At 44.3% G+C, this 27,507-nt stretch overlaps 1 protein-coding gene and 1 pseudogene across 4 annotated transcripts; one reads left to right on the forward strand and one right to left on the reverse strand.

The window, feature by feature from the left end:
• Positions 1–39: 39 nt before the first annotated feature.
• Positions 40–3,125, reverse strand: nudt8 (nudix hydrolase 8). 4 transcript variants are annotated; one of them, XM_020507812.2, is made up of 5 exons: positions 3,016–3,125; positions 1,339–2,214; positions 1,011–1,143; positions 724–801; positions 40–630 (listed from the first exon to the last, which is right to left on the reverse strand). In XM_020507812.2, exons 2-5 carry the CDS (start codon positions 2,211–2,213, stop codon positions 445–447), a joined length of 1,272 nt encoding a protein of 423 aa, XP_020363401.1. In that variant the 5' UTR covers position 2,214; positions 3,016–3,125; the 3' UTR covers positions 40–444. The 4 variants fall into 4 exon arrangements, with proteins under 4 accessions (XP_020363401.1, XP_020363402.1, XP_020363403.1 ...); XM_020507813.2 differs by having other exon boundaries at positions 2,835–3,120; XM_020507814.2 differs by having other exon boundaries at positions 2,780–3,120.
• LOC116354706 (tripartite motif-containing protein 16-like) lies at positions 2,495–27,435 on the forward strand (annotated as a pseudogene).
• The last annotated feature ends 72 nt before the right edge of the window (positions 27,436–27,507 follow it).

Below are 27,507 nucleotides of genomic sequence, written 5' to 3' on the forward strand. Positions count from 1 at the left end.
CTGTCCAGAAACCTAAAGAAATAACATTTCAAAAAAGGATAGGATCGTAAACCATTTTTATTGCATTTTCTGACACACCGAAACATGGTGCCTTACCTTCATACGGTTAGTGAATGAATGAACTGTAAAGATTTGACCTTTCCAGGGAAAACCTCAGATTATGTCAGTATGACAAAATACAGTGACATTACAATCCAAAGTGGTTTTGACATGGAAGTTGATTGTTCCTTACATGACCCTACCTGATATCTCATTTATTCAATATATCACTTCTGACATGTATGCTTACAGTATATGGGATACATTGATTATAAGAAGTCCTCAATTGATACATAAGCCCCAATGATCAATTTCACATATGAAACAAATAATTAAATTATTCCGTAATCATACTTACACTATACTTAACAAAAAAACAGTAGTGATGGCTGCAATGATTGGTTGTTATGGCGGCGTGATGAGTTTGAGCGTGTGTTCGAGGGCCACGGCAGTGAGGCCCCACACGCGGTACTTCCCGTTGCGGAACACGGGCAGGGTGTATCCGTAGCGCTCACCGGTACGGAAGTGGGTGTATCCCTGATTCTGGGGACTGCATACGTGGGAGAGCGACAGGGTGAAAATCTCTTCTACCTGAGAGAGAATGAGGAATGTCATTTTAACTCCATGTTAGTTGGCATTCGTGTTAGTTCAGCTCAAAGGCAAACAGAGTTCTTGTAACTGTACCTCGGCAGGATTTGGCTTGAACGACAGCGCCTCCAGGGGGCCGAGGTTGGCCAGTACAGGGGCTATCATCATTCCAGACTGAGAGAAAATGTGCAATGATTAGGGAAAGCGGCAGATCAACAATTTACATAATGAAGACATACTCATATTAAGAAATGTTTCACTGAAAGAATACTACAGCATCTCAACTGTTCTAGCGCAGAGGGGAGCTACTAGCTGTGTGTCAGTGCGTCACATAGAGATGAATGGGGATCATGAAGGATTATGGGTAGGGTTAAGGTCCTCACCATATCCCGGATTGGTTTCAGCACGCCCCACACTTGGTTTGTTGCCACAGTGATGCCCAGTTCCTCACAAGCTTCTCTCAGGGCAGTGTCCACAACGTCCTTGTCCGAGGGGTCACGCTTGCCTCCTGCAAAACTGGAAATTCACACAGCACTTTGTCAATTTCTAGCCTTCTATACAACTTCATACATTCATTTATAAGACAATGTTTTTCTCAAAACACACTAACAAAGTTGTCATTCTCAGAGTTGTTAAGTTATGTCATGACATCATATGTCAAACATTAAATAGCCCAAAAGCAGTGGGAATGGTGCAGGAGTCTGTGGTTACCTGACGTCGCCCTTGTGTCTGCCCTTCAGTGCTGTGGATCTGAGGGTGAACAGGAAGGCGGGCTCTCCCTCCACAGAGCAAAGAGAGACCAGCACAGACGCCCACTTCAACTGGGCCTCACTGGGCCCCCTTTCCCCCCGGACGTCTTTCTCATACAGAGCCACATTAGGCTCCAGGCTCTGCCGGCAGCGCGCCTCGTTCACCAGCGAAAGGCACTCCCTCATGGCACCCTCCGGGCTGGAGGCAGCAGACTGGTGCAGGCCTTGGCTCTGGACTGAAAGGAGTCGCTGGGGATCCACAGTCCACTGTTTGGGTGTGGACACAAGCAGTCTGTGAAAAATGTCCTTGTGAATCTTTCCACTTTGATCAGGACTGAATGTGATGTTGACCTTCACCTCAGCAGACAAACATTGGCTACCATTGTCAGTTTGCCTCCTTTGTAGAAGGCACTTATGGTCGCTAGAACATTCGGTGGCTTTGGAATTGTCCAAATGTTCCAATGAAGTGGTTTTCCAAGGGTCACATGCTACTATCACCGGCAGTCGTGGTGTAAGTTTCAAAGAGACAAAGCTAGAGTCCTGAGACAATTGAGGTCGGTTGGGAGGGGTGGCTTTTTGTAAGGGGTGTTGAGGTGCGGTGTTAAGGAGACAGCTTTCACAACCAGAGGTGCTTCTGCTAACAAGGTGTGAAGAGATGGCTGCCTCCTCCCCTCCACCATTCACTCCATCCCCCTGACAGAGACTTCTCCCTGCTTTGGGTCCATTCCCCCTCTGACAGGCGTGTTCAGGTAGGGCAGGCACGTGGGGGTCTCTGACAGACAGCAGCAGGGTTCTGACAGGGCATGTCAAGGCCAGAATTTGTGGACTCCTGAACATTCTTGAAAATAGAGATGAGACAAAATAATAATTTCCTTTGCTCCACTAAACAAGGCTCAATGGTTAACTTATGTAAATAAATAAAAGAAGTAAGCCTATTTTGACATGAGTGCAGTACAAATAAATAGGTTGTCCTCACTCTTCCCTGCAGCAGTGATTCTCAAACCGCTCCTCTGGGACCTCCCGCAGTTCCATGCATTTCCAAAGCTAGTACACCTGATTAAACTTGCCAATTAATCAAGCCCTTAATTAATTTAAGTGAATCAGGTGTGCTAACGTTACTTCAGAACAACACAATTTTGACACGTCTGGGGGTCCCCGAGGTGAGGTTTGAGAATAACTATTTTAAACTACTGCATTTGTTTATATATATATATATATATATATAAGTGTGACATGGGTCATTTTCCTGATTGCACATTCTGTAATCTGTAGCTAACATTGTGCAACAACGCTGCAAATTGAAGTTGCTGTCAGCAAGCAAGCAAGCTAACGTTAGCTGCTAGCCCAATGCATAATCTGGCAATTGGCTAGCTAGTTTTACAACCAACACTATTCAACGTTACCTTTCTTAGAATTCAGCTACTTAAAAAATGGTTTGAAGTTAACATTAGCTATTACCTAAGTTGTCAAACAAATCCGATTCTCGTCATTGGTGGCTAGCTAGATATAGCTAACGTTGTAGCTAGCTGGTTAGGCAATGTTCCCTAGCTGTCAAACACATTTTGCTAGCCGGTTAGCAAATGCTATCAAGTTTTTTTATTTTATCATGCAACTAGTACGAAAAAATAAAATTAGTCACATCTCAAAAGGATCCCAATCTTATTCCAGGTCCAGTAAGCAACGGAGGTTAATGAATCCCCCGGTTCATCTATAGTAGCTAGCTACTGCGCCAGTACCAAATATGTCCCTGAAAAAGCTTCATGTCATCACTTGCCCTCACGAGGTGAAACGATATCAACCATTTAGAGATGCCATACCACAAATAATATAAGGCCTGTCAAACCATGAAGTATTATACATTTATGTGAAGTTATTATTTACAAAAGAAAATATCTAGGAGTTTACTCATTTCTTATTTGAAGCAGGGCAATTCCACGGTGACAATTTCTATGAGACTTAGATTTTTCTCAAAAAATGTATACCAAACAAAAACCATAGACTGTTATGTTTAACAAATCACACAGCTCTAATCACAACGACAACTTTGAACAATTTTACACTGAATATTTTACAAAACATTTACTGGAAGAACTGGGCAGATGCAGTTTGGTTACAGAATTTCTGTAAACTCTCCCTCAGTTTTTACATTTGTGACCACGTTTTACAAAAACTCTTAACTCATTTGTTCCCAACTTTTCCCAGACTTTCCACTATGCAAATCTTATGTCATTAGTATGGCATAATCCGATCACGTAATTCTTATTATTTGTATGTGTGTGTGTAAACACAAAAGTTAGTGGATTTGGCTATTTCAGTCACACCCTTTGCTGACAGGTGTATACAATTGAGCATACAGCTATGCAATCTCCATAAACAAACATTGGCAGTAGAATGGCCTTACTGAAGAGCTCAGTGACTTTCAATGTCATAGGATGACACTTTTCCAAGTCAGTTTGTCCGATTTTGCACTGCTAGAGCTGCCCCGGTCAACTGTAAGTGCTGTTATTGTGAAGTGGAAACCTCTAGGAGCATTAATGGCTCAGCAGCGAAGTGGTAGGCCACACAAGCTCACAGAACGGGACCGCCTGTCCTCTGTTTAAACACTCACTACAGAGTTAAACTGCCTCTACAAGCAACATAAGCACAATAACTATAATTATAACACAGCCCATCTATAATTTAGCCCAAACAACTACCTCTTTCCCTGTATGTTTGTTTTACAACGACAGAGTTACACATGGAGTATGTGTCGAACTGCTTTGTTTATCTTGGCCAGGTCGCAATTGTAAATGAGAACTTGTTCTCAACTTGCCTACCTGGTTAAATAAAGGTGAAATAAAAATAAATAACTGTATTCGCCAGGAGTACCCTACCTGCCCAAATGCATAGTGCCAACTGTAAAGTTTAGTGGAGGAGGAATAAATGGTCTGGGGCTGTTTTTCATGGTTCAGTCTAGGCCCCATAGTTCCTGTGAAGGGAAATCTTAACACTACAGCATACAATGACATTCATAATTTATTTGATCATTCAGCAAGTTTCCCTATCAGCATCCAGACCAAAATCATTGTGAATAGGCTTGGAAGTTCTTTCAAAGAGATGACCCACTGAAATAAAATGGTGATTCAATCAAATGTATTTATAAAGCCTTTTTTTTTTTTTTTACACCAGATGTCAAAGTGCTTATACAGTAACCCATCCTAAAACCCCAAAGGGCAAGCAATGCAGATGTAGAAATACAGTGGCTAGGGGGAAAAAAACCTAGGAAGAAACCTAGAGGAACCAGGCTCTGAGGGGTGGCCAGTGCTCTTCTGGCTGTGCTGGGTGGAGATTATAGGAGTACGTGGCCATTAAGTCATCTTTTAAGATTTTATAAAGTTCATAGATTACCAGCAGGGTCAAATAATAATCACAGTGGTTGTAAAGGGTGCAACAGGTCAGCACCTCAGGCGTAAATGTCAACTGGCTTTTCAAAGCCAAGCATTCCGAGGTCTGGACAGCAGGTGCGAGAGAGATCGAGAGGGAGCAAGAGAGCGGGTTGAAAACAGCAGGTCCAGGACAGGATGGCACGTCTGAACAGATCAGGGTTCCATAGCAGCAGGGAGAACAGTTGAAATTGGAGTAGCAGCATGAACAGGTGGACTGGGGACGAGGACAGCCAGGAGTCGTCAGGCCAGGTGGTCCGAGGCATGATGGGTACGCACAAGTCCATGTAATGCTTTGTAGGTTAGCAGCAAAACCTTAATCAGCCCTAGCCTTAACAGGAAGCCAATGTAAAGATTAGCACTGGAGTAATATTATCCATTTTGGGGGGACATTTTTCAAGATTCCTGCAGCCGTATTTAGCGTAAACTAAAGTTTTAAGTGTTTATCTGGGAAGCTGGAGAGTAGAACATTGTAGTAGTCTAATCTAGAAGTAACAAAAGCATGGATGAGCTTTTCTGCATAATTTTTGGACAAAAAGTTAGATTTTTGCAATGTTACGAAGATGGAAAAAAGCTGCCCTTTCTTGATATGTTTGTCAAAAGAGAGATCAGGGTCCAGAGTAATGCAGAGATCCTTCAGTTTTATTTGAGACAGCTGTACAACCATAAAATTAATTGTCAGATCAAACAGCAGATGTCTTTGTTCCTTGGGACCGAGAACTCTAGTATCTTTGTTTTGTCCGAGTTTAAAAGTAAAACATTTGCCACTATCCACTTCCTTATGTCTGAAACACACAGGCTTCCGGGTTAGTCAATTTTGGGGCTTCACCATTGAAATGTACAGCTGTGTGTCGTCCGCATAGCAGTGAAAGTTGGCAATGTTTTTCCCAATGACATCACCAAGATGTAGAATATATAGGGAAACAATAGTGGTCCTAAAAGGAACCTTGAGGAACACCAACATCATTACTTTGTCAGAGGACAAACCATCCACCGAGACAAACTATCTTTCCGACAGATGAGATCTAAACCAGGCAAGAACTTGTCCTTGTAGACCTGTTAGGGTTTCCAATCTCCACAAAAGGATGTGGTGACCGATGGTGTCTCAAGCGCCACTAAGGTCTAGGAGCACGAGGACAGATGCAGAGCCTTGGTCTGACACCATTAAAAGGCAATTTACCACCTTCACGAGTGCGGTCTCAGTACTATGATGTGGTCTAAAACGAGACTAGCGTGTTTCACATACATTATTTGTCTTCAGGAAGACAGTGAGTTGCTGCTTTAAAAAAAATTTGAATGGGAGGAAATTCGAAATAGGCTGATTAGTTAAAAAATCTGGGTCAAGGTTTGGCTTTTTCAGGAGAGGCTTTATTACTGCCACTTAGTGTGTTTGGGACACATTCAGAGGATAGGGAGCTGTTTATTACGTTCAGTATAGGAGGGCCAAGCACAAGAAGTAGCTCTTTCAGTAGTTTAGTTGGAATAGGGTCCAGTAGGCAGCTGGAAGGTTTGAAGGCCATGACTATTTTCGTGAATGTGTCGAAATACAGGATAAAAAACTTGTCTCCAATGATCCTAGGTCCTGGCAGTTCTGTGCAGTTTTGGAGAAATAAGCATATTCAAAAAGGAGTGAGTCACTGCTGAAGTGAAGGCGATCCTCACTTGGGGAATGCTGCTTTTTAGTTAGCTGTGTAACCATATTTAAAAATAAATTGGATTGTTTTTATTCTCCTCAACCAGCTTGGAAAAGTAGGCTAATCGAGCACCAGTAAGGGCGCTTCGATATTTCATGGTACTGTCAAATATTTTTATAACTAAACCAAGATAGACCACAGCCTGTTGTTTCAAATGGGAACAAATGAGTTATAATGGGCAAAACAAGCATGGAGGTGGGCAGAGCTAAGCATGAGCTAGCAAGATCCTTTTGGTGCGTTCTATCACGCATGCACATTTTTCCGTTAGGGAACACCTACTCTGTGAAGTGCACGTGTGCAATAACTCAAGTTGCCTTTGCACTCCTTCTAAACAACGCAATTTTTGAAACTTTGGCGAAGAGTAAAGTTTACAAAACTTAGTCCACTCTGTTCATAACATATATTCTAATTTTGGGAACAGAAAATAGTCCTGAGATCCCAAGTTTTGTCGATGAGAAAATGTGCAGAATGTCAGCCAAAATCCATCTCATTCCATCTTCTCCCACTGCTGGCAACTGGGCTTCCTCTCAATACCATTATTTTTGGTATTGAGTGGAAACGCCAAGCCGATGCTTTACATTTATACATCTGGTAAAATATCTCTCACTGTTCTGTCTGTGGTCTTTCCAAGCTAGTCGGAATACATAGTTTGTTGGAACGCCATTTCCGTTCCAATTTTCTGGAAGATTGCTTCAGGGCTCGGATATTTTCTGTCTACCAGGAAGCTCATTTCTTGTGACACAATGTTTTTGTTTTGCATCTAGGGTATCACGCTAGGTTAAGTTTGTTGATAAATTTATGATGAGAGCACCCCTCCAGCTTGGATGGAGTCCGTCACTCCTCAGCAGGCCAGGCTTGGTCCTGTTTGTGTGGGGATCCAAGAGAGGGACAGTTATCTACAAATTCTATCTTTTGGGAGGGGCAGAAAACAGTTTTGTTTTCAACCAGCGATTGAGTTGTGCAAGTCTGCTGTAGAGCTCATCACCCCCCCACTCCCCACCAAACTGGGAGGGGGCCAGAGACAATTACTCGATACCAACACATCTTTCTTATCTAAGTTACACTCAAGTTATGTTGTGCTTGGTGGCCTCTGACAGTTTCATTCTAACATCGTTGATGTGGATAACAATACCCCTGCGAGCTACACTCGCCAGTTTTAGCCTCAGCTAGCACCAATTTCAGATTAGCCTTTATGTCGGTAGCCCTGCCCACTGGTAAATAATGTATGATAGCTGGATGATTCTTTTTCATTATAAACTGGGTGGTTCGAGCCCTGAATGCTGATTGGTTGACAGCTGTGTTATATCACACACCACGAGTATGAAAACACATTTATTTTTACTGCTCTAATTACGTTGGTAACCAGTTAATAATAGCAATAAGGCACCTCTGGGTTTGTGGTATATTGGCCATATACCACACTGCCTCGTGCCTAATTGCTTAAGTCTAATATTGCGGGTAATGGAGTCGCCAATGACTAGGATTTTCAATTTATCAGAGCTAATGGTGGGAGGCTTTGGCGGCTCAGATGCCATAATGGGTGGAGAAACCTGAGAAGGCTTGGGCTCTGACTCCGACTTGTTGCTTAGTGGGGAAAACCAGTTGAAAGAGCAACACTGGTTGAGCATGCCAACAGGCTTTCTTTCCAGAACCATTGAGAAAATTGTACGGCTCAAGGGACTGTGCAGGGGGACTAACACAACCTGTATTTACTGGCGGCACAGACGCTGTATCTTTCCTTCACTTAAATTGTCCTTGCCTTGCGTCTGAACGATTGCGTCTGAAGCCGAACATGCAACTCAGCTATCCTCACCATAAGGCGATAGTTCTTCTGTAGAGCGACTGCAATGAGAAGGCATAATGTTATGTCCAGGGTAGAAAAAATGTAAGACAAATAAATTGAGGACAAAACTAAGACGTTGGTAAACTTGTTAGATACAGAGTTTGATTAAATAGTTAAGAGTAAAAAACAAAAGGTTTGTCAGGTAGCCAAGTAGCAACAAACAGTACAGAGACAATGCGGAAGTGCTTTGCATCACCAGTCATGTGAACTCGATTAAATGTATCAAAGATGGAATTTTTTTCCGTAATGAGGCCAGTGTCTGAATTAATTGGTTGTGGCCGAGAGGTGAAAGTAGAACCCTTCAGGGATTTGACAGTTTTCCAGAATTTAGCTGGGTTCCCATTACAATCCGAAAGAGCGGTTACATAATAATCCACAATCGTATTGAAGACATCTGCAAAAAAGCTCAAAGCTAAATCAGGTTCAGGGATAGCTGAAATGCAATCAAGGTCACTAAATTGTGCTACTTTGTTAGTTTGTTTGCGTTTTGTGTAACTTATTCAACTTATTGTTTACATAATGTTGCTGCTACCATCTCTTATGACCAAAAATAACTTCTGGACATCAGAACAGCGATTACTCACCACGGACTGGAAGAAACTTTTTCCTTTAACGAGTCCGACGAGAAGGATATCCTGTTTTCACTGGAACAGGCCCAGATCTCTGCCTTTTGCTTGAAGAAAATGGCAGGGAAAGGGGCCGCAGTCGGGCAGCCTTCTGAGAATCCTTAGGCAAGCAAGTAAACTCTCTTCTTGCTAATGTGCAATCATTGTAACATAAAATTGATGACCAAAGATTAAGATTATCCTACCAACGGGACATTAACTGTAATCTTATGTTTCACCGAGACGTGGCTGAATGACGATATGGACAATATAGAGGTAGTGGGATTTTCCATGCACCATCTGGTAAAACAAGGGATGGGGGTATGTCTATTTGTCAATAACTGCTGGTGCGCGATGTCTAACATTAAAGAAGTCTTGAGGTATTGCTCGCCTGAGGTAGAGTACCATATGATAAGCTGTAGACCATGCTATCTAATGAGAGTTCTCATCTATTATTCGTAGCTGTCTATTTACCACCATAGAACGAAGCTGGCACTAAGACCGCTCTCAACCAACTCTATAAGGCAATACGCAAAGAAGAAAATGCTCAACCAGAAGCGGCACTTAACATGTACAACCAGAGGAGAGAGAAATCCTAGACCACCTTTATTCCACATACAGAGATGCATACAAAGCTCTCCCCTGCCCTCCATTTGGCAAATCTGACCATTTTCTATTCTCCTGATTCCTGTTTACTAGCAAAAACTAACGCAGGAAGTACCAGTGACTCGCTCAACACGGAAGTGGTCAGACAACACAGATGCTACACTACAGGACTGTTTTGCTAGCACAGACTGGAATATGTTCTGGGATTCATCCAATGGCATTGAGGAGTACACCACCTCAGTCATCGGCTTCATCAATAAGTGCATTGACGACGTCGTTCCCACAGTGACTGTACATACATATCCCAACCAGAAGTCATGGATTACAGGCAACATCCGCATTGAGCTAAAGGCCGCTTTCAAGGAGCGGGAGACTAATCCGGACGCTTGATAAGAAATTCTGCTATGCCCTCAGATGAAGCATCAAACAAGCAACGCGTCAATACAGGATTACAATTGAATCCTACTACACCGGCTCTTGACGCTTGCCGGACATGGCAGGGCTTAAACTATTACTGACTACAAAGGGAAACCCGAGCCTACCAGACGAGCTAAATGCCTTTTATGCTCGCTTTGAGGCAAGCAACACTGAAGCATGCACGAGAGCACCAGCTCTTCTGGATGACTGTGTGATAACGATCTCAGTAGCAGATGTGAACAAAACCTTTTAAACAGGTCAACATTCACAAAGCCGCTGGGCCAGATGGATTACCAGGACGTGTACTCAAAGCATGCGTGGACCAACTGTCAAGTGTCTTCATTGATATTTTCAACCTCTCCTTGACAGTCTGTTATACCTTTTTATGTTTCAAGCAGACCACCATAATCCCTGTGCCCAAGGAAGCGAAGGTAACCTGCCTAAATGATCACCATCCCTTGGCACTCACGCCAGTAGCCATGAAGTGCTTTGAAAAGGCTGGTCATGGCTCACATCAACAGCATCCTCCCGGACACACTAGACCCACTCAAAATCGCATACCCCAACAGATCCACAGATAACGCAATCTCAATCGCACTCCACTGCCCTTTCTCACCTGGACAAAAGGAACACGTATGTGAGAATGCTGTTCATTGACTACAGCTCAGCGTTCAACACCATAGTGCCCACGAAGCTCATAACTAAGCTAACGATTCTGGGACTAAATGCCTCCCTCTGCAACTGGATCCTGGGTTTCCTGACGGGCTGCCCTCCAAATGGTAAGAGTAGGCAACAACACGTCTGCCATGGTGAATCTTAAAGGATCTGGGTCCTGCTAGTGAGACAACTTCCGGTGAAACTGGAGGGCGCATAATTAAAATAAATAATCATAAATATTATGGATTTGAAACATTTAGGTGCATATAAATGTCTTATATCGGCTGAAAGCTTAAATTCTTAAATCTAACTTCATTGTCCTATTTACAGTAGCTATTACAGCGAAAACATGCCATGCAATTGTTTGAGGACAGCGCCCCAGATCAAAATATTTTTCCTCCGGCACAGGTTTCATACATTCACATATAAAGTTAGTTTTTGAAAATCTTCCTGTCATCCAAAGGGTACCAGCTATAACATGTAGTGTCGTTTTGTTAGATAAAATCCTTCTTTATATCCGAAAAAGTTTGTTGGCGCATCGATTTGAGGAATCCACTTGTTCAACTTGCAGAGAAAGGAATCCGAAAATCTACCCCTAAACTTTGTTTCAACAAGTCAAAATACGTTTCTATTTACTCCTCAGATACCCTAAAATGTAATCGAACTATACTTTTTATTTCGGAAAGGAGGTTCAATAGGAAACCGATCTTTAAAAAAAAAAAAGTTTTTACATTTCTTCATGGCGCGCGTAAACACGGACTTCCAGTACTGTGTCCTACAAAAACGTTTATTTCTTATTAGTTTTTGAAGTTACAAGCCTGAAAACTTTAACATAGACTGCTGACACCCTGTGGAAGGATGCTAATTTACAATATGACCTTTCTCTTGCAATTCTAAGAGGATGATCTCTCTCTCAACCATCCTGGTTGGTTTTTCTTTTGATTTTCTCATATCATATCTATTGTTATATTGTTCTACATTATTTTAACATTTCTACAAACTTCAAAGTTTTCTTTTCAATGGTACCAATTATATGCAAAACTGCTTCAGGGCCATGAGCTACAGGAAGTTTACTTTGGGCACGTCATTCAGGTGGAAATTGAGAAAAAGGTGCCTAGCCCTAAGAAGTTACCACTGGGGCCCCTCAGGCATGTGTACTTAGTCCCCTCCTGTACTCCCTGTTCACCCACAACTGAGTGGTCTGAGTGACTCCAACACCCATCATTAAGTTTTCTGACGACACCACAGTGGTAGGCCTGATCACCGACAACGATGAGACGACCTATGGGGAGGAGGTCTGAGAACTGTCAGTATGGTGCCAGGACAACAACCTCTTCCTCTATGAGCAAGACAAAGGAGCTGATCGTGGATTACAAGAAAAGGCAGGCCGAACAGGCCCCCATTAACATCGACGGGGCTGTAGTGGAGCAGGTTGAGAGCTTCAAGTTCCTTGGTGTCCACATCACCAAAGAACTATCGTGGTCCAAACATACTAAGACAGTCGTGAAGAAGGCACGACAAACCCTTTCCCCCCTCAGGAGACCGAAAAGATTTGGCATGGGTCCCCAGATCCTCAAAAGGTTCTACAGCTGCACCAAAGAGAGCATCCTGACCGGTTGCATCACCCCCTCCCTTTTGTACACTGCTGCTACTTGCTGTTTATTATCTATGCATTGTCACGTCACCCCTACCTACATGTACAAATTACCTCAAGTAACCTGTACCCCCGCACACTGGCTCAGTATCTTATTGTGTTACTTTTTGTTATAATTTTTTACTTTAGTCTACTTTACTTTACTACTTTCTTAACTCTTCTTCAACTGCACTGTTGGTTAAGGGCTTGTAAGTAAGAATTTCCCAGTAAGGTCTACACTTGTATTCAGCGCATGTGACAAAGTTTGATTTGATAAAATGAAGAACAAGTAAAACAATTAAAAGCTTGTAAGCTGAAGTTTTTAAAGTTCCTCTTTGTGATGACATGAGGCTTAGCTTTTTGTATTAAAATCAAATTGTATTGGTCACATACACGTGGTTAGCAGATGTTAATGCGAGTGTAGCAAAATGCTTGTGCTTCTAGTTCCGACAATGCAGTAATATCTAACAAGTAATTGAACGATTCCCCAACAACTACCTAATACACACAAATCTAAAGGGGTGAATATGTACATATATGGATGAGCGAATATCCGAGCGGCATAGGCAAGGTGCAATGGATGGTGTAAAATAGTCTATACATAATGAGTAATGTAAGTTATGTAAACATGATTTAAAGTGCCATTGTTTAAAGTGACTTGTGATCCATTTTATTCAAGTGGCCAGTGATTTGGGACTCAATCTAGGCAGCAGCCTCTGAGTTAGTGATTGCTGTTCAGCAGTCTGATGGCCTTGAGATTGCTGTTTTTCTGTCTCAGTTTTGATGCACCTGTACTGGCCTCGCCTTCTGGATGGTAAGCGGGGTGAAAAGGCAGTGGCTCGTGTGGTTGTTGTCCTTGATGAACTTCTCGGCCTTCCTGTGACATCAGGTGCTCTAGGTGTCATGGAGGGGAGGTAGTTTTCCCCCGGTGATGCGTTGTGCAGACTGCACAACCCACCCTCTGGAGAGCCTTGCGGTTGAGGGCGGTGCAGTTGCCGTACCAGGCTGTGATGCAGCCCAACAGGATGCTCTCGATTGTGCATCTGTGAAAGTTTGTCAAGGTTTTAGATGACAAGCCAAATTTCTTTAGCCTCCTGAGGTTGAAGAGGTGCTGTTGTGCCGCCTTCACCACACCGTCTGTGTGGGTGGACCATTTCACACCGTCTGTGATGTGTATGCAGAAGAACTTAACTTTCCACCTTCTCCACTGCTGTCCCTCTGATGTGGATAGGGGGGTGCTCCCTCTGCCATTTCCTGAAGCCCACGATCATCTCCTTTGTTTTGTTGACATTGAGTGAGAGGTAGTTTTGCTGACACCACCCTCGCCTCCTCCCTGTAGGCTGTCTCGTCGTTGTTGGTAGTTGAGCCCACTACTGTTGTGTCGTCTGCAAACTTGATGGAGTTGGAGGCGTGCATGGCCACACAGTCATGGGGGAACGGGGAGTACAGGAGGGGGCTGAGCACGCACCCTTGTGGACCCTAGTGTTGAGGGTCAGCGAAGTGGACATGTTTTTTCCTACCTTTACCACTTGGGGGCGGCCTGTCAGAATGCGGCCTGTCAAAGTCCATGACCCAATTGCACAGGGCAGGGTTGAGACCCAGGGCTTCCAGCTTGGAGGGTACTGTGGTGTTGACTGCTGAGCTGAAGTCAATGAGCAGCATTCTTACATGGGTATTCCTCTTGTCCAGATAGGGCAGTGTGAATGTGGTTGCATTGACTGTGGACCTGTTGGGGTGTTATGCAAATTGAAGTGGGTCTAGGGTGGCCGGTAAGCTGGAGGTGATATGATCCTTGAATTGTCTCTCAAAGCACTTCATGGTGATGGTGAGTTCTACGGGGCGGTAGTCATTTAGTTCAGTTATCTTTGCCTTCCTGGGTGCAGGAACAATGGTGACCATCTTGTAGCATGTGAGGACAGCTGACTGGGATAGAGCGATTGAATATGTCTGTAAACACACCAGCCAGCTGGTCTGCGCAACCTCTGAGGACGCGGCTAGGGATGCCGTCTGGGCCAGCAGCCTTGCGAGGGTTAACACATTTAAATGTCTTACTCACGTCAGCCACGGGAGAGGAGAGGGAAGGGGGGGTGGGGAGACCAGTCCTTGTTAGAAGGCAGTGACGGTGGCACTGTATTATCCTCAAAGCGGGCGAAGAAGGTGTTCAGTTTGTCTGGAAGCATGACGTTGGTGTCCGTGACGCGGCTGGTTTTCTTTTTGTAGTCCGTGATTTCCTGTAGACTCTGCCACATACGCCTCGTGTCTGAGCCGTTGAATTGCGACTTCACTTTGTCCCTTCCCGACATTCCGCTCGTTTGATTGCTTTGCGGATGGAATAACTACACTGTTTATATTCAACCATATTCCCAGACCTCTTTCCATGGTTAAATGCGGTGGTTCGCGCTTTCAGTTTTGCGCGAATGACGCCATCCAGCCACAGTTTCTGGTTAGGGTAGGTTTTAATAGTCATGGTGGTTACAACCTCTCCAATGCACTTCCTTATAAACTCACTCACCGAGTCGGCGTATAGATCGATGTTGTTCTCATGAGGCTGACCAGAACATATCCCAGTCCACGTGATCAAAACAATCTTGAAACGTGGATTCTGATTGGTCAGAACAGCGTTGAATGGTTCTAGTCACGGGAACATCTTGTTTGAGTTTCTGCCTATAAGACGGTAGGAGCAAGATGGCGTCGTGGTCGGAATTGCAGAAGGGAGGGCGAGGGTGTGCCTTGTATGCGTCGCAGAAGTTAGAGTAGCAGTAATCGAGTTTTACCAGTGCGAGTACTGCAATCAATATGCTGATAGAATTTAGGTAGCATGGTTCTCAAATTTGCTTTGTTAAAATCCCCAGCTACAATAAATGCTGCCTCAGGATATATGGTGTACATTAGAGTCCAGTGAAGTTCCTTGAGGGCCGTCGTGGTGTCTGCTTGAGGGGGTGTATACACAGCTGTGACGATAACTGACGAGAATTCTCTTGGGAGGTAATATGGCCGGCATGTACTTCCGGCGCCGACAGATGGCCGCCTCGCTTCGCGTTCCTAGGAAACTATGCCGTATTTTTTTTATTTTTATGTGTTATATCTTACATTGTTACCCCAGGAAATCTTAGGTTTTATTACATACAGTCGGGAGGAACTATTGGATATAAGAGCAACGTCAACTCACCAACATTACGACTTTCCCGAAGCGGATCCTCTGTTTGGTCCACCACCCAGGACAATGGATCGGATCCCAGCTGGCGACCCAAAACAACAGCGCAGCAGAATGGGCAGACGGAGCGGTCTTCCATTCAGGCTCCGTAAATGGGCGCATTGTGCACCGCTCCCGAGCATACTACTCGCCGATGTCCAGTCTCTTGACAACAAGGTAGACGAAATCCGAGCAAAGTTTGCCTTCTGGAGAGACATCAGAGATTGTAATGTTCTTTGTTTCACGGAAACATGGCTCACTCGGGATACGTCATCAGAGTCGGTACAGCCACCTGGCTTCTTCACGCATCGCGCCGACAGAAACAAACATCTTTCTGGTAAGAAGAAGGGCGGGGGTGTATGCCTTATGATTAACGAGACATGGTGTGATCATAACAACATACAGTAACGAGACGTGGTGTGATCATAACAACATACAGGAACTCAAGTCCTTTTGTTCACCTGACCTAGAATTCCTTACAATAAAATGCAGACCGCATTACCTACCAAGAGAATTCTTCGATCATAATCTGTTGTGTGTATCCTCCCACCAAGCAGACACATCAACGTCCCTGAAAGAACCTCATTGGACTCCATGTAAACCGAAAACCATATATCCTAAGGCTGCATGTATAGAAGCTGGGGATTTTAACAAGGCTAAACTGAAAACAAGGCGCATATCAAATACGCGACTGAATACACAGTGTAGCTATTCCCTCCGCAAGGCAATCAAACAAGCTAAGCGTCAGTATAGAGACAATGTAGAGTCGTAATTCAACGGCTCAGACACGAGAGGTATGTGGCAGGGAAAACCCGCCCTGTCAAGGACCACGATGTCTTGCTCCCAGACAAACTAAACAATTTCTTTGCTCGCTTTGAGGACAACACAGTTCCACTGACACGGCCCACTACCAAAACCTGCGGGCTCTCCTTCACTGCAGCCAACGTGAGTAAAACATTTAAACGTGTTAACCTTCGCAAGGCTGCCGGCCCAGACGGCATGCCCAGACGGCATCCCCAGCCGTGTCCTCAGAGCATGCACAGACCAGCTGGCTGGTCTTATCCCAGTCTGCTGTTCCCACATGCTTCCAGAGGGCCACCATTGTTCCTGTTCCCAAGAAAGCGAAGGTAACTGAGCTAAATGTCGATCGCCCCGTAGCACTCAATTCCGTCATCATGAAGTGCTTTGAGAGACTAGTCAAGAACCATATCACCTCCACCCTAGACCCACTCCAATTTGCTTACCGCCCCAATAGGTCCACAGACGACGCAACTGCAATCACACTGCCCTAACCCATCTGGACAAGAGGAATACCTATGTAAGAATGCTGTTCATCGACTACAGCTCAACATTTAAAACCATAGTACCCTGCAAACTCGTCAGGTTGCCCTGTGCAACTGGGTCCTGGACTTCCTGATGGGCCTCCCACAGGTGGTGTGGGTAGGTAACATCTCCACCCTGCTGATCCTCAACACTGGGGCCCCACAAGGGTGCGTTCTCAGCCCTCTCCTGTACTCCCTATTCACCCATGACTGCGTGGCCATGCACGCCTCCAACTCAATCATCAAGTTTCACCACGACACTACAGTGGTAGGCTTGATTACCAACAATGACGAGACTGCCTACAGGGAGGGGGTGAGGGTCCTCAGAGTGTGGTGTCAGGAAAATAACCTCACTCAATGTCAACAAAACAAAGGAGATTATTGTAGACTTCAGGAAACAGCAGAGGGAGCAGCCCTCTATCCCCTATCCACATCGACGGGACAGTAGTGGAGAAGGTAGAAGGTTTTAAGTTCCTCAGCCTACACATCATGGACAAACTGAAATGGTCCACCCACACAGTGTGGTGAAGAAGGCGCAGCAGCGCCTCTTCAACCTCAGCAGGCTGAAGAAATTAGGCTTGTCACCAAAAACACTCAAACTTTCACAGATGCACAATCGAGAGTGTCCTGTCGTGCTGTATCACCACCTGGTATGGCAACTGCTCCGCCCAGAACCGTAAGGCTCTCCATAGGGTAGTGAGGTCTGCACAAGCATCACTGGGGACAACTACCTGCCCTCCATGACATCTACACCACCCGATGTCACAGGAAGGCCATAAAGATCAACAAGGACAACAACCACCCGAGCCACTGCCTGTTCACCTCGCTATCATCCAGAAGGCGAGGTCAGTACCGGTCAAAGCGGGGGACCAAGAGACTGAAAAACAGCTTCCATCTCAAGGCCATCAGACTGTTAAACAGCCATCACTAACATTGAGTGGCTGCTGCCAACATACTGACTCAACTCCAGCGACTTTAATAATGGAAAAATGATGTAATAAATGTATCACTAGCCACATTAAACAATGCCACTTTATATAATGTTTACATATCCTACATTACTCATCTCATGTGTATATACTGTACTCTATACCATCTGCATCTTTACTATGCCATTCGGCTATTGATCATTCATATTTTTATGTACATATTCTTATTCATTCCTTTACGTGTGTGTATGTGTGTGTGTGTATAAGGTAGTTGTTGTGAAATTGTTAGGTAAGATTACTTGTTAGATATTACTGCATGGTCGGAACTAGAAGCACAAGCATTACCATCTGCTAATCATGTGTATGTGACAAATAACATTTAATTTGATTGGAAGGAATTTTAGGTTGGGTGAGCAGAAGGACTTGAGTACCTGTATGTTGTTATGATTACACCACGAGTCGTTAATCATGAAGCATACTCCCCCGCCCTTCTTCCCAGAGAGGTGTTTATCTCTGTTGGCGTGATGCATGAAGAAGCCCGGTGGCTGAACCGATTCCGACAACCTATCCCGAGAGAGCCATGTTTCCGTAAAACGGAGAATGTTACAATCTCTGATGTCTCTCTGGAAGGTAACCCTTGCTCTTATTTTGTCTACCTTGTTGTCAAGAGACTGGACATTGGAGAGTAATATACTCGGGAGCAGTGGGTGATGTGCACGTCTATGAAGCCTGACCAGGAGGCCACTCTGTCTGCCTCTTCTGCTGCAACAACGTTTTGGGTCAGATTCTGGGATTAGATCCATTGTCCTGGGTGGTGGTCCAAACAAAGGATCCACTTCATGAAAGTCGCATTCCTGGTCGTATTGTTGGTAAGTTGACGTCGACTATTGGATATATGTAATAAGACTTAAGATTTCCTGGGGTAACAATGTAAGAATTTATACATAAAAAAAAAAAAAAAAATGCTGCATAGTTTTCTAAGGACTCCCGGCGAGGCGACCATCTCTGTCGGCGCCATTGTTGCTATTCTCATATCTCTAACACAAACAACTGGGCAATGGTCACTAATGTCTTGGGGGAAGACGGCAGTAGAAACATATAGACCTAGAAATTATGTTTAATAAGAATAGCCACTCCCCCACCTCTATCCTGTCAGCTCTGAACACATTATAACCCTCAATATTAATATCAGAGTCCAGAATGTCTCCAGAGATCCAAGTTTCAGTCAATATCAGGATGTCCTGATTTGTCTGCATAGCCCAGATCTTGATGTCATCTAGTTTAGGAAGTTAGCTCATCAGACCCAAGTCCTTTACGATTTTTTTAAGCCACGTGGAGTTGCCATCTCAAACAAGCAATGTTCAATAGGCAGTTTCAGGCACAGTCTGATGGTTGATATTAAAATTAAGGTTGGTATAACTATATAAAATTGCATAGAACTGCACCATTTGGTCTATCCCTATTAGTAAGGAGTAGAAATTGTAATTACTTTTCCAAGGTTGGCACCATAGGGCTTGATGCCGCATCCAATGTCAATATGGAGAACTCTGAGTAACCAATGATGGAATGTTATAAACTGACTTACAGTACACAGGCTTTGGTTGCACCCATGTAAGTCATACACCCTTGAGGCCTGACGTGTGAGGGAGCCTGGGGGGTACTGGCCTGTGGTAAAAATTCCCCGACGTGGACCCTCCGGAGACAGGTAAAGGATGAAGGAGCAGGAATCTCTGGAAGCAGGTGGGTGAAATTGCTGGTCAGCAGGATGGGATCCCCTAAAGCCATTTCAGCCCCATTCACCATAAACCACTGCCTTGCGCTGGGCTTACGGTGTGTGACGTGCAGGGCAGCCCTGGCCAGTCAGTCGGAGAGTGGCGACACAGTGGCGAGGCAGTGACAACGACCAGGCTGAGTAGAAAAAGAAAAGGTCTTAGAGTAGGACCTTTCCAGGATAATTAGCTTACTCTGGATGTCCAGCTCAGACATGTATTCCTCAATAAGGTGGCAGTTTCTACATTAGAAATTTAGCCGGTCAATATTATCCTGGAACTGTGGAAAATAGGTGCAACTCCTACATGGGAGGAAATAGTCTCTGAGTTCGTAGCCAGCAACCTGGAAATAGTCTGTTAAAATCGACACTACGTGACCAAAAGTATGTGGACAGCTGCTAGTCGAACATCTCATTACAAAATCAAGGGTATTAATAGGGAGTTGGTCCCTCCTTTGCTGCTACAGTGGGGCAAAAAAGTATTTAGTCAGTCACCAATTGTGCATGTTCTCCCACTTAAAAAAATTAGAGAAACCTGTAATTTTCATCATAGGTACACTTCAACTATGACAGACACAATGAGGGAAAAAAATCCAGAAAATCACATTGTAGGATTTTTTTATGAATTTATTTACAAATTATGGTGGAAAATAAGTATTTGGTCAATAACAAAAGTTTTTCTCAATACTTTGTCATTGCCAACAAAGGGTATATAACAGAGGTCAAACGTTTTCTGTAAGTCTTCACAAGGTTTTCACACACTGTTGCTGGTCCCTCCAAAGATTTTCTTTGGGGTTGAGATCTGGAGACTGGCTAGGCCAGTCCAGGACCTTGAAATGCTTCTTACGAAGCCACTCCTTCGTTGCCCGGGCAGTGTGTTTGGGATCATTGTCATGCTAAAAGACCCAGCCACGTTTCATCTTCAATGCCCATGCTGATGGAAGGAGGTTTTCACTCAATCTCACGATACATGGCCCCATTCATTCTTTCCTTTACACGGATCAGTCGTCCTGGTCCCTTTGCAGAAAAACAGCCCCAAAGCATGATGTTTCCACCCCCATGCTTCACAGTAGGTATGGTGTTCTTTGTATGCAACTCAGCATTCTTTGTCTGCCAAACACGACGAGTTGAGTTTTTACCAAAAAGTTATATTTTGGTTTCATCAGACCATATGACATTCTAACAATCTTCTTCTGGATCATCCAAATGCTCTCTGGCAAACTTCAGACGGGCCTGGACATGTACTGGATTAAGCAGGGGGACACGTCTGGCACTGCAGGATTTGAGTCCCTGGCGGCGTAGTGTGTTACTGATGGTAGGCTTTGTTACTTTGGTCCCAGCTCTCTGCAGGTCATTCACTAGGTCCCCCGTGTGGTTCTGGGATTTTTGATCATTTTGACCCCACGGGGTGAGATCTTGCGTGGAGCTCCAGATCGAGGGAGATTATCAGTGGTCTTGTATGTCTTCCATTTCCTAATAATTGCTCCCACAGTTGATTTCTTCATACCAAGCTGCTTACCTATTGCAGATTCAGTCTTCCCAGCCTGGTGCAGGTCTACAATTTTGTTTCTGGTGTCCTTTGACAGCTCTTTGGTCTTGGCCATAGTGGAGTTTGGAGTGTGACTGTTTGAGGTTGTGGACAGGTGTCTTTTATACTGATAACAAGTGGAGGACAGAGGAGCCTCTGAAAGAAGAAGTTACAGGTCTGTGAGAGCCAGAAATCTTGCTTGTTTGTAGGTGACCAAATACTTATTTTCCACCATAATTTGCAAATAAATTCATTAAAAATCCTACAATGTGATTTTCTGGATTTTTGTTTTTTCTTCTCTTGTCTGTCATAGTTGAAGTGTACCTATGCTGAAAATTACAGGCCTCTTCTTTTTAAGTGGGAGAACTTGCACAATAGGTGGCTGACTAAATACTTTTTTGCCCCACTGTATAACAGCCTCTACTCTTCTTCTAGGAAGGTTTTCCACTAGATGTTGGAACATTGCTGCGGGGACTTGCTTCCATTCAGCCATGAGCGTTAGTGAGGTCGGGCACTGATGTTGGACAATTAGGCCTGGCTCTCAGTTTGCATTCCAAATTAATCCCAAAGGTGTTCGATGGGCTTGAGGTCAGGGCTCTGTGCAGACCAGTCAAGTTCTTCCGTACTGAACTCTACGAACCATTTTTGTATCGACCTCACATTAGGCACTGGGGCATTGTCATTCTGAAACAGGAAAGGGCCTTCCACAAAGTTGGAAGCACAGAATCATCTAGAATGTTATCGTATGCTGTAGCGTTAAGATTTCCCTTCACTGGAACTAAGGGGCCTTGACCAAACCATGAAAAACAGCCCCAAACTTTAGTTGGCTGTATGCATTCGGGCAGGTAGTGTTCTCCTGACATCCGCCAAACCCATATTTTTCCTCCCGACTTCCAGGTAGGCAGGTAAGCAGCAGTAGGCAGGTGTCTGCTCAGATAATGCCCCAGTGCAGAATAGGGTGCCCAGGTAGGCCTCAAATGTTTCAGCAGACCTGTTTTTGTCTCCTTAATATTGCACTATTGTCCAATGTGTTCACAGCCAGATGAAAAGCTTTTCAGCTACAAACACTGATCAGAAAAAAATACATGCTTGCCAACCATCTTGAAAAGTGGGTGTTTTAATTGTAAGTCAAGGGCAGTGGTGATCTCCTCACAAACAATCTCTTATATAGTAGTGGCCAGCTCTTTCTGTTGCCTGGTGACAGTGTAATGTGTACATATGCCTTAATTTCTCAAAAAGATGGACTCTTACCTTTTCATTTGACATTTGGTGCTCATGAGTCCTTTTTACATGGAAATGACCAGCAGCTTACACAGTATAGCCATTTCTGTATCCATTGTATTGTTGACACAACCACATTACTGTGGACAGTGTTATTTATTTAAAAATTTGTACAATAACTATGCTTTTTATATCCACAGAGAAGGTGAAAAATGTGGTTGTATCGACAATGATAAACAATACAATGGATATGGCAGAAATGGTGTGTAAGCTGCTGGTCATTTCCATGTAAAAGGACTCATGAGCACCAATGTGAAAATGGGGAGGGGGTTATAGAATATAGACTCTTGGTTTTCATTTTACACCAAATTTAGCATGCTCCTATTAACTTCACATGTTGGGGGTCATGTGTCCTTTTACATGGACCATCAGTTTACACAGTATAGCCATTGTATTGTTAAACATTGTGAGGTACAGCCTTATTATTGTGGACACACAGTGTGTGTGTGTGTATTTTTAACAATAACTAGGCTATTTATATCCACAAAAGGTGAATACGTGGTTCCTTCTTGGAGAAGGTGAAAAACCTGTCGGTCTACCACTTTGAGATTTAAAAATCTAGACCACTGACAGCCTGCAACTAGAGTGCTTCTGCCTCATCCATGTGACTGTGACATCAATCAGAATGTTTTGGAAACTCCTCACTGGTCTTACCTGTTTTTCCTGCCTCGCCCAAGGCCAGTCCATTTAGGTTTTAACCAGCATGCTATGACATTTCGGAAGGATTGTCAGTCTTACTTACAAAGTTGACCACAATCTCCAGGACCTACGTTTCCCAGCTCCATGGCCGCTGCCGCATGGCCTGAGGATTTTGTGTGCTCTGTCTGTCTGTAGACGCTACGTGACCCCGCCACGCTGCCCTGTGGTCACACCTACCGCCTGTCCTTCATCCAGAGGCACTGGGACCAGAATGAGGCCAAGGGTCAGTTTAGCTGCCCCCTGTGTAGGCAGGTCTTCATCCCACGACCCTCTCTGGCCAAGAGCACAGTGCTAGTGGAGGCCATGGAGAAGCTCGTCTGCCCCACTATCCATGTCTATCTATCTGGAGGTGTGTGCAAACACAGGCCTTCGCCAAGGGGGGGGATGTTCCCCCAACTGCCCGTCATCAGCCCCAGGCTTTGCGCTCAACACCAGCGGCCCCTAGATCTCTACTGTCATGATGATAAGGAGTGTTTGTGTGACCAGTGTTGTCGTGATGGACACAAGGGCCACCGTGTGGTTAAGCCATAAGGGGAGTGGAAGGAGAGATGGGTAAAGAACTGACTGTTGTTTTGTCTGTTGCCACAACTATTTTATTTGAATATAGCAGCTTTATTTGAATTTATTAAAATACTGGGTGCCTGAGAGAATCCTGTGTTTCTGTATACTGTGTCCCTTTGTACAGAGGGAGCTAGTTCCAGTGCAGGCCGAGACACCGAGGAGGATCCAAGAGATGGAGAAGGAGCTCAAGGAGTTCCCACTAACTGCCCCAGCTCCACAAAGTAAGGAAACTCCTCATAAATGTAAAATATGTTGTGGTTACATAATTTGTTTTCAGTGTGTTGTGAAAATTCTTACATAGGGACACCCGAAGTCAATCTTAAATGAATCATTGTTTATTGTCAGAGGGGTTCCAACAAACTCAATGCACCAAGTACACATGTCGATGAGGAGCTCTAACGGGGCAGTCCCGTTTAGTTCCCAAATATATTCGGGTTACAGACATGTTACATAGGCATAGTTCATAGGAGACGGTGCCAGACACATGCCGGAACCAACCCTATCTTAACTTATAGAACAGATTCTGCGTGTTCTGACAAATAGTCTAAAGGAGGAGGTCATGACGGACCTCCATATCTTTACCAGGCATAGGCAGGAACAAAGGATTGTTTATGACACCAACAAAGACAAGATGCACAAAATTTCCATCACAAGAGCCTAGTAGTTATTCATAACACTCTGCCCCCTCTTTCACTTCCTCCTTGTCTCTCCACCTCTATCCATCCCTCCATTTTTGCTTTGCTTCTCTCTGTGTCTGTGTCCTCTCTCTTCTCAGAGCTCAGTCCAGGCCCTACAGAAGGAGGGTGTGGAGCTCTTCTCTGAGCTGGTGAAGTGTGGAGCTGATGGGAACCCAGGTTGGGGAGTTCTTTGTGCCCATCAGGCCTCCATGGGCAGCCGGACCGAGGGCCACATCCACAAGCTGGAGCAGGAGCTGGCCCAGCTCCGCAGGAAAGACCAGGAACTCAGCCGACTGGCCAGCATGCAGGACCACATCTGCTTCTTAAAGGTACAAGGAAAAAAGATAATGGGATTGAGATGACCATCCTCACCACTAGGCGTTATTGTCTTCATCTATCATCCTCTACAGAATATCTTCACCCTGGAGCTCCTCACACATAATGGGGGCAGAGAGGGGTTAGTGCTGGATGAGGAGGCCCTTGTGTCTGAGATTCAAACTGTGATGGGAGAGCTAAGAGATGGACTACAGGATCTGTGTAAATCCAGCATGGCCAAGATCTTCAGAACTGGTGAGTCCATGGGCATTTTCAATGTCCTAAAATGTATACAGGGAGATTAGGACCTGTTTTACTATTTTTCCCTTCTGATTTTGCTGGTTCTGTTGAGAATGCTCAATGGTTAAGTAGTATATATGGTTATTAATATTACTGAGACTATTTTCTTGCTTTTAGTGAATGATGCCAGTCTTAGTCCGTCTCAATTGTTCAATGGTCAAGCTGCAGGGAATGGAGCATCTACTGACAACAATCAGGTGGCTTCACAAAATGCAGGTAAGCATCTACAAGACATGTTAAATGAAAATGAAAAAACTAAGTTGCAGCTGCCATTTTCTATCAGAATGTTAATCTTTTTTTCTCATTAATCTCTGTAGCATCCGAAGTGCAATCAAACCCTCAACTGAACACAGGTAAATGTTTAATTCAGTATTTGTATGAGATGATCAAGTACGTCAGCCTTTAACAGACTAAAGATCCTTCCCCTATTGCATTTTAGTATGTGAAATAACATCAAACCCTTCACCTCTACCTAGCTGATTAAACTCAACTCCACGATTTGCGCGGTGACTAGCTGTAAAAACAGCTTTCTTATTTTCTCACCTCTATTGCTTTTCTTTAGTGAATGAGGTGACATCAACAAACTTTCTACCTCAACCTCCATTACCTACAACTGGACCTCAAGGTAAATATATGAACAGCGGTCTTAGGTTTCTTCAGTGTAGTTCCAAAGTTGGTGTTATAATCCAAATAAGAATTGTTTATTTTCTCTCACAACTTTTTGTGAACCAGGTGATCCCTGTTGGTTTGGCAAACCCAGAGCTGAAAACCAGAAAAGAAATGCTCATGTGAGTAGCCCTTTCACTGCTTCTCACCCTTTTAAAGAGTTATAGAAATGTAGTCATGAGCAGCATTGAAGCGTCTTCAGACAATTGGACGCTTGAACAAACAAGTGAGTGTGGACTACAAAGGATGACAATAGCATCACCAATCTTTCCTGTCTTTCGCCATGTAGTTCGCTTTAATCTGACATTTGACCCCAACACTGCTTACCGCCACGTGAACGGGCTGATAAGGACCGTAATGCCACTCTGAAGCCAGAGAAGCAGAACCAGCCGGAGCACCCCGACCGTTTCATCTACTGGAGACAGATACTGTGCAGGGAGCCCCTGGCTGGAAGCCTCTTTTACTGGGAGACAGAGTGGACGGGCCAGAAGGTGGGTTATTACTGCCATAGAATGTATTTATTTATTTTTATTTAACCTTTATTTAACCAGGTAGGCTAGTTGAGAACAAGTTCTCATTTGCAACTGCGACCTGGCCAAGATAAAGCATAGCAGTGTGAACAGACAACAACACAGAGTTAAACATGGAGTAAACAATTAACAAGTCAATAACACAGTAGAAAACAAAGGGGGAGTCTATATACAATGTGTGCAAAAGGCATGAGGAGGTAGGCAAATAATTACAATTTTGCAGATTAACACTGGAGTGATGAATGATCAGATGGTCATGTACAGGTAGAGATATTGGTGTGCAAAAGAGCAGAAAAGTAAATAAATAAAAACAGTATGGGGATGAGGTAGGTGAAGAAGGGTGGGCTATTTACCAATAGACTATGTACAGCTGCAGCGATCGGTTAGCTGCTCAGATAGCTGATGTTTGAAGTTGGTGAGGGAGATAAAAGTCTCCAACTTCAGCGATTTTTGCAATTCGTTCCAGTCACAGGCAGCAGAGTACTGGAACGAAAGGCGGCCAAATGAGGTGTTGGCTTTAGGGATGATCAGTGAGATACACCTGCTGGAGCGCGTGCTACGGATGGGTGTTGCCATCCGTTGCCAATTACTAGATGTGACAAAGCTTCTCAGGCTACGACCACATTTGACTGGAACACACATGGGTACACACCAGAGGAGGCTGCTACTGAGGGAAGGACGGCTCCTAATAATGGCTGGAATGGTATCAAACATGTATTTGATATCATTCCATTGGCTCCATTCCAGCCATTATTAGGAGCCGTCCTTCCCCCAGCACCCTTCACTGGTACACACTTAATATAATTATATTTCTATGGTTGCACCCTCATCATTAAGATCGCGTCAAAGTATGTTATGTACTTGAGAGATGCCCTTGATTTGAATCTGTCATGAATTGACTAGTATTCACTATTTTGGCTTTGAGTATTTTACTTAGTTTTTATTCTTTGTCACTCAGATCACTATTGGCGTGGCCTACAGAGACCTGGACAGAAAGGAGGCTGACGACAGCAGCAGGCTGGGCTACAACGAGCACTCTTGGAGCCTGAACTGGTCTGGGACGGCCTTCTCAATGTGGCATGCTGAGAAGGAGACCCAGCTAGGCACAACCAAGGCTCGCAGGCTGGGGGTGTACCTGGACCAACATGAAGGAGTACTGGCCTTCTATAGGATCTCCAACAACCAGGCCCATCTCATCGTTTCCCTCCAGACAGACTTTACTGGCCCCCTCTATCCCGGGTTCCGCTTCTAGTCGGGGCATCTGTGACTCTGTCAACTGGACTAGTTTATATAACTGATAGGAAAGTTCCAGTATTAGGTGCTGATTTGCTGATAGCTTGTTCCAGCCATATCTTAGCTGCTGTCCTATTGTCATGTGCCCTTTTGGCTTGTAAGAATGATATTTAAATGCATGATTGATAAAAATAAATAAAAAATTGCATAAACAAAGTTGCTTGAAGTGAATTTCGAATTGTTTTCAAAATA

This window comes from Oncorhynchus kisutch, linkage group LG18, assembly GCF_002021735.2.
Source record: "Oncorhynchus kisutch isolate 150728-3 linkage group LG18, Okis_V2, whole genome shotgun sequence".
NCBI classification, from domain to species: domain Eukaryota; kingdom Metazoa; phylum Chordata; class Actinopteri; order Salmoniformes; family Salmonidae; genus Oncorhynchus; species Oncorhynchus kisutch.